The 7,783-nt window shown below is 37.4% G+C and overlaps 1 protein-coding gene across 1 annotated transcript in view; it reads right to left on the bottom strand.

Moving 5' to 3' along the window:
- Positions 1-294: 294 nt before the first annotated feature.
- ENO4 (enolase 4) overlaps positions 295-7,783 on the bottom strand; it is a 28,326-nt gene continuing 20,837 nt past the window's right edge. Inside the window, exons 10-13 of the mRNA XM_042457033.1 lie at positions 5,394-5,589; positions 4,655-4,722; positions 3,550-3,667; positions 295-636 (exon numbers count right to left, since the gene is read on the bottom strand). Coding sequence (XP_042312967.1) covers positions 524-636; positions 3,550-3,667; positions 4,655-4,722; positions 5,394-5,589 — 495 coding nt within the window. The 3' untranslated portion in view covers positions 295-523. The remainder of the gene's footprint in view (positions 637-3,549; positions 3,668-4,654; positions 4,723-5,393; positions 5,590-7,783) is intronic.

Consider the following 7,783-nt stretch of genomic DNA (forward strand, 5'->3'; position numbering starts at 1 on the left):
AATATTATTAATAGTACTTACTTGCTCTGAATAGTAAACCCAAAACTGAAGCACTATCTCAATGTTAACTAGCATTTTTAACAACCACATGCCTAAACAAACATTCAGACTATTAAAATATGCATATCTCATGGATTCTATAGCTGCGATCTCATGGTTTTCTTCACCATACCCTGGCCAGAATATCACTAGGAAGATATTGGATATGGTTCTAGATGAACATGTGTGGAATATTAATGTGCAACTTTTTACCACCTCTGTAAAGGAGCTCAGATCCCACAGATATTACTCCTCCTCTGTAGATGGTTGGAGCAGGAACCCCCAGGATCTGAAAACTGTCCTGGGGGTATTTTGGGATCTTGCTAAAGAAGCTAGAGAATATCTCTTCACACAATAGCCAAAATCAGAAATATATAAGCTGCTTTTTTCATCCTGGTAAACAGAGGAAGATATAGTGTGCTTTGACATGAATTATTCTAAGCTGCTTCTAAGCCAAGAAATGTGAGATCTGAAATATCCTTTTCTACACAGCAGTATGAACTGTTCCTGCAGCAAAATCAGTATAATCAGGTTCTTCTTCTTCCTCTTCTTCCTCCTCCTCAGTAAAATCAAGAAATTCATGCTCCTCTCTTTCACCTGTAATGGAAAAAAAGGTATAGCCTTTGTGATTTTCCCCCCAAAATAAAGTGTACATGAAATACTTACTGTACACACTCATGTGTAAGTCTAGACATTTTATTAAAAAACTGACCTAAAAAGCCTGAGTCAACTTATCCATGTAAGCACTGTATTTTAACCCTGGTGAAAGGCAAGAACGTAATCTGTCCTGGAAGCACTGACTCCCTGCTTCTTTTTCATTCATCCAGCATTTAGTATGAACACTAACAGTTATTTCTGCTGAAATTTTCTAAGTTCTTTGGCATTCCTTTGCTTCATTCTTTAGATCCTTTATTATACGCCCCTCAGTTTTACCCTTGACTTATTCACAAGTCATATCAAAAGCCATAATTCTAGCGCCAAAACCTGACCTCAATTTATACACGAGGTCGACTTATGGTCACGTGTATACAGTAGCCAAAAAACATGTTTTCTAGCTCCAACAATATTTTGTCCACCTAGAAAAAAATATGAAACTAATTTTAAAAATAAAGGATCCATACTTAAGAGATTATATTAAATATCATTTCTATTAATTTTTTTAAATTAAATGTGGATCCTGTACAAGGAGAAAGGTAGGAAATTTAATTATTTAGTGTAAAATACACACAATGTCATATTTCATTTGCAACATATAGTCCCTACAAGAGCAGACTCATTGAACCAATGGGATTTACATAAATGTTGACTGACATTCAAAAATCAATTCAGTAGCTTTACTCTAGGTGAGATATGGTGTAGACCATAATATTAGTTTCAGCAACATGAACTACTGCTATGTTACAACCTAGAAAGATTTCAAGAGGCTGTGTAATTCTCCCTAAGCCCATACATCTCTTTCTACCTGGATGGCAGTTACAACAGAGCAAAGAGTACAACTCAAGAAAGCTTAATGCCTTTTAATGTCTAGCTGACTTATATCTAGAGTTGCATATACTTACATCAGTGGAACTTAAAATACCCTTAACTTTATTTTGCTTTTATCTCTGTAGATAAAATATGTTTTTAAAAAAACATGATTGGGGTTTTACATTACATCATGTCAGTATAACATACACCATGGACACAGAACACAGTATTAGTGCATAGTAGACCAGTAGCATGTACACATAGTAGAATGGAAGTAGGTTGGAGGAAATGCACTGGGTTTACATTGACCCAATTCATATTAATGTTGTGAGATGGAAGACTTCTAAAAGTGTAACAGCGCCCTGTCCTGCTTTGATGTACACAAATGGTACATAAGCAGATATTACACCTGGCTGTTACTGGAGCCTACATGCAAATCTTACCTCTTCACCTTCCATTTTCTGAACAACCTTAGTACAGAAAGGGGTAAGGCAATTATTGCAACTGCACAAAGACTTCTCTGTAACAGTGTGGCACAGTGCCTCCTTATAGAATCATAGAGTTGGAAGAGACCACAAGGGCCATCCAGTCCAACCCCCTGCCATGCAGGAAATCTAAATCAAAGCATCCCCAGCAGATGGCCATCCAGCCTCTGTTTGAAGACCTCCAGGGAAGGAGACTCCACTACACTCCGGGGGAGTTTGTTCCACTGTCGAACAGCCCTTATTGTCAGGAAGTTCCTCCTAATGTTGAGGTGGAATCTCTTTTCCTGGAGCTTGCATTCATTGCTCTGGGTCCTAGTCTCTGGAGCAGCAGAAAACACCATGTATGTTTGCCAAGGGAAAGGCATAAGAATTGTGTGCAGTGATTTGTTGTAATGTGCCTTCAAGCTGACTGTGACCTGTGTCAAGCCTATCTTAGGGTGTTCTTGGCAAAATTTGTTCAACAGAGGTTTACCATTGCTTTCTTCAAGAATGTGAGAGTATGATTTGCCCAGGATCACTCAGGAATTGAAGCGAAGTGGAGATTCAAACCCTGGTCTCCCAAAGTCTTATTCCTACACCCAAAACACTACATCACACTTTCTTTCTTTCAAAAATGCTACAAAAATAGTAAGTCAAGTGAATTACATGGGATCATTGCAGAATCATCTTGAGAAACTGCAAATGTGCAAAAATTTGCATTTTTCCCATTTTGATTTATGCCAGTAGGACAAAAAAAACCAACAGCAGGATGTAAGAAACTTATATACAAATTATTTGTCCATGAAGACCAGAATTGTCTGTTAATTAACAGCGGCTTTCTAGGGTCTTAGGTCTAGGTAATGTCTTTCCCATCATTTTGTTGACTGTTTCAACTGAAGATGCCAAGGACTGAACCAAGGCTTTTCAGTATGCAAACTCTGCACAGCTGCAGTTGCACTTTCTAAAAGAATACACAAGGGTAGTATCATATCACGTTTGCATACATGGTGCTTTGCTGGCTAAGTGTTGTGTAAGAGATTAGTGCTTTTAAGGAAGTCATGTAAATGCAGTTACTACTGCTCAAGTTCAGTCTATCACAATTATTATCTCTCCCTAGGACTCCTATTAGAGAAGTATTGGCTATTAAATACACAGCTTGCATATAACATTTTTTCAGTGTTACATTTCTGCATATTTACATGGAAGACTATAGAAAAATGAAAAACAATTCTTGACATCATCTACAATATGCATGACTCCAGCTAAAATTCTGTGAATACATTTCTTTTTCAAAAAAGTACACTATTAGTCTTGAAGTTTCCAGCCAATTAATTCTGCTGAAGAAAAGATTGTTGTGGCCTATTCCAAATGAATGTCTTATTTTAACTTTCAAGTAGACAGATAACTCATTATAAGGATAATATAATTTGTGGCAAATGTCATCCTCTTTTCCGCAAGTGTTTATTTATAGTCTTTTAATTTGCCTTCCCTCCCACAGAGTGATTTCAATCACTTTTTCTCCAGTCTTTGTATTCTTATTCATTAAACACTGAAAACAAAGTAAGAAAGAGGTTTTTACAGAGTCTTCCATTCTTGCACAGTTCCTCCTCTATAGCAAGAAGCCGGTTGTATTTCGTCACTCTCTCTCCACGTGAAAGACCTCCCAATTTGATGAACCTGGTTCCCAGTCCAACAGCCTTAGATAAAAAGAATAAATAAATTCAAAATAAAGGCCAGATTTCAAACCGCCATCATTCAAACCAACAAACAAACATATCAGCTTATTGATACTGACTTAATTGCAGTACAAAGTATGAAATAAAAATTGGGTACAAATTAAAAGTAAGCCTCAAGAAAACACACACACTATTCATCTCTGCACGAAGGCCTAAAATTGAAATATTTGTGCTTATTATACTGGCATTCCATATCTTGAGCATTTATTTCTGAGGGCATGAAGTCTGTTTGTTTTGGGGGGGCATAACTGAAGTTTTTTTTTAAACAAAGGTTAGGCTGTGGGAAGCAATTTAAATTTTAATGTTGTAAGAAATCTTATAACAGACTAGAACTCAGCTTCCTGCTGATAATTTACCTGCTTCTTACACATGAGACCAACAAGTTATTGGCAGAGCCATGAGGAGGCAGGTTAAGAAAAAGGCAGTCAGTCCTGAAAGCAGTAAGAGAAGCCACATAGAGTGAAGGGTCAGAAAAAGGAGTATATTTTTAAAAGGTTGGGGAGTGAACGCTAGGGAGACAGCAGGAAGCAAGAAGGGTGATGGAGTGGTGACTGGATGAGAATTCACACATTAATTTTCAATAAATTGCCATTTTTAGTGACATCCCCCTATATAATTTTACTTTAACACAAAGGGACTAGCTTGAGTCCATTAAGACCTGTTATAAAAGAAATAATGTTACTGCTCTATGTTTTGAATAATTTACTTAACTTTTCCTTAAAATGTCAGCAAGAAACAATACATATTTTCAGTGTGCTTCATTTGTCCACTGTTGTACTGCTTTCCCCCTTAAAGTTCAAAGATTAACGCTCTTTAAAAGCCAACTTTCTCCAGAAAGCCAATTTCCTAAAAGGTTATATGTGACTCAACTACAGATAACATTTGTACTATGAACCAGTTCACAATAAAAAGCAGCATTTGAACAATTTAAGAGCATTCAGTACTTACCAGGTCCACAAGACTGTCATCAGTAGACTCTCCATCTGGACTTCCTAATACAAAAATGTGCTTCCGACCTATATGAGATGGAAAGGACTTTAACAGTATTCATTACTAATCTGTATCCTTCCCTCTCTGTCCTCCATGTGAAGGCTCACCTTTTGCATGTGGCTATTGCATGGTAGTTCTGACTTACCAAGTTTTGTTATGTTTGCTTGAATCGTCTGCCCACAATCCAGTGCAGAGTTAAGGACTTAAATCTAGTATATAAATGAGCGTAGTGTCATTTAACTCTATGTTGGATTTGTGGACATTCTCTATAACCACTAAAAGTAATATGCACTTGTCAACATCAATCTCCATAAGTACTATAGTATGATAATTTTGGAAACGTATTCAGGACCAAAGATTAGGCTTTTGTGGTACTTGTATAACTCAATACCTGCATAAATGAAATTCTGAAGCCTATGTTCATTTATTTCAGCAGCTTTGTTACAGACTAGCAGTTTGTAAGTTTTCAGTGAATATATACTATAGAAAACAACAGTATGCATAAAACACCCAGTCATCCAAGCTCTTTACAGTGCTTTGAACTAAGAGCTGGTAAGAATTCATAGCAATATTTAAAATGTGAGCCCTCAACTAATTTAGTTTAATAAGCACTCCCAGCATTGACAATTACCACAGTTAAAAATAAAATATTACACACTTTTCACAGATTTTTAAATTTAATTCCTTTTCCTCTCACCATCTGAAAGCTGCGTTGCCTGTACAAGGTCAGAAATTTTAGTTTCATTGGTATATTTTAAGACAAGACCCCTGCATTTGGGTGTGCTCATGCCTTCGTCCTCCAGAAGTTTAGACACACTCCTGCAGCAATCTTCTGCGATTAGATAACACTTAGAACCCAGAGTATTGCGCAAGACAATCCACTGCTGCTTGTCCTACAGTGATCAGAAAAGAAGTGATTAACAAGTGCAGGGATGGATAACAGAAAGCAGGGGAGGTCATGAATTATAAAAGAGAATAACGATATCTTCAGAATTAACTTCAAAGCATTTAACCTGAGATAGGACAGACAGGCTTGCACATAATCTCTGTAACAGGAATGCTCATGATGTCGCCAGCTAGAAACATTCCACTACCATTAAAATATTGTTGTTGTTGTTGCTGTTGTATTTATATCCTGCCTTCCTCTCAATAATGGGACTCCAGGAGGCTAACAATGCATTTGAAAACAATACCAATTAAAACTTTACAAAACCCTCAATAAAAGAACAAAGATAAAAATGTAAAAAAAACAACAATTAAACAATTGATAAAATTAAAAACATTATACATTAAAAATCATTAACAGTCATTAAAAGACAACATAAAACCTTTAAAAATTGTACCACACATGAAAAGCCCAGTTGGTTTCCAAAAGCCTGGTGGCATAAATATTATCTTAACCGGTTGGTGGAAAGACAGCAAGGACAGGGTCATTTTGGCTTCCTTAAATAATAGTAATATTTTTTTATTTATATATTCTGCCTCTCCCTAGGGATCGAGGCGGGAAAACAGCACATATATAAAGTTACACATAGTTAAAATACATTCTCATTATACAAAGCAAAATTTAAAAACACATTAAAATACCTGTACATGTGCAATATCAAAATCTGATTCCTCATCAAGTTCCGAGTGGAGTATCATTTTAAGCTGTTAAAGCAGTTCTGGGGGGGTAGGCTCGCCAGAAAAGATCCGTTTTGATTGCCTTCTTAAAGGGATCTATGGTGGTTATGAGACAGATCTCCTCCGGCAAGCCATTCCATAATTTGGGAGCCAATTTGGGAATGCTCTATAGGAAGTAGATCTTCGGGCAGTCCAATAGGTTCTTCACTGTGGTTCTGAGAGTGCGGGGCGGATTGTTTAGGGAGAGGTGTTCCTTCAAGTAACTCGGGCCCAAGCCATATAGGACTTTAAAAGTAATGACCAACACTTTGTACTGCGCCCGGAGGGGATTCCAAAATCTGGGAGCAGCCACTGAGAAGGCCCTCTCTCTTGTTCCCACCAAACAAGCCTAGGAAGGTTGTGAAACACAGAGAAGGGCATCTCCAGATGATATTAGAGTTCTCATGGGCTCAGAAGGGAGATGTGGTCCTTCAAATAAACTGGACACAAGCCATTTAGGGGTTTATGGTCATCATCACCAACACTCTGAAATGTGCTCAAAAATAGATAGTCAGCCAGTGGAGCTGTTGCAACAAGGGTGCTCCTGTAGCAAGCCCTGTGTGCTCACTGTAGCAAGCCCATTAACAACCTGACTGGAGCTCTTTAGGCCAACTGTAGTTTCTGAGCAAAATTTCTGAGGTTTTGTATTTTTAAAGGCAATCCCACATAGAGCATGTTACAGTAATCCAAATGGAAAGATTCCAACGCACGTGTTACGATGGCCAGATCTAACTTCTCCAAGAACAAGCATGTTTGGCTCGTTAACCATGGAAATGCATAACCTGCACTGGAACCAGACTGGAATGGATCTAGATAATCCATCTCATCCAGGAAATTTGGAACTGGGAAGCTACCACAAGCTCTGGTATCTTGCCAAAGAAAGGGATATAGGAGACTGGTCTATAATAGCATCGAAGGAAGGTTTTTTTTAAAGGAATGTTGGGATTCTACCTTGTTCTAAAGAGACGTTAAACACTCTCCTTACTCACTTAGTCAGTTAGACAATAATAAATAAGCTTAAAAGGACATCAAATCATCAAACAAAGCAAGACATTTAAAAAAAAGCAGTAAGATGAGCACCCCCTTCCCCCCCCCCCAAAAAAAAAATCTGTAGAGATATACTTTTTATGACAGGTCTTATTTAATAAATTAATAATTTCTTATAAGCTACAGTTCATTCTGATTCTCTCTTTCTCTCCCCCCCCCCCACTTTCTCTCTAAAAGTGAGATTTCAATATCACACAAGCAGATCTCAATTAAATAGGACCTTAATCTGCTAAAATGAGCCATACCCACTGAAATTATTGGAAACTACGGTAGTTAGTTAATCAAGTATACCTCAGTTAACAAACCCATTAGCAAAAAGGGGTTTTATAAGTATTTACATGCCCATATGCTGTAAAATAATGGGATTCTGCTCTAGTT

Source organism: Sceloporus undulatus, chromosome 3, assembly GCF_019175285.1.
Source record: "Sceloporus undulatus isolate JIND9_A2432 ecotype Alabama chromosome 3, SceUnd_v1.1, whole genome shotgun sequence".
Classification (NCBI taxonomy): domain Eukaryota; kingdom Metazoa; phylum Chordata; class Lepidosauria; order Squamata; family Phrynosomatidae; genus Sceloporus; species Sceloporus undulatus.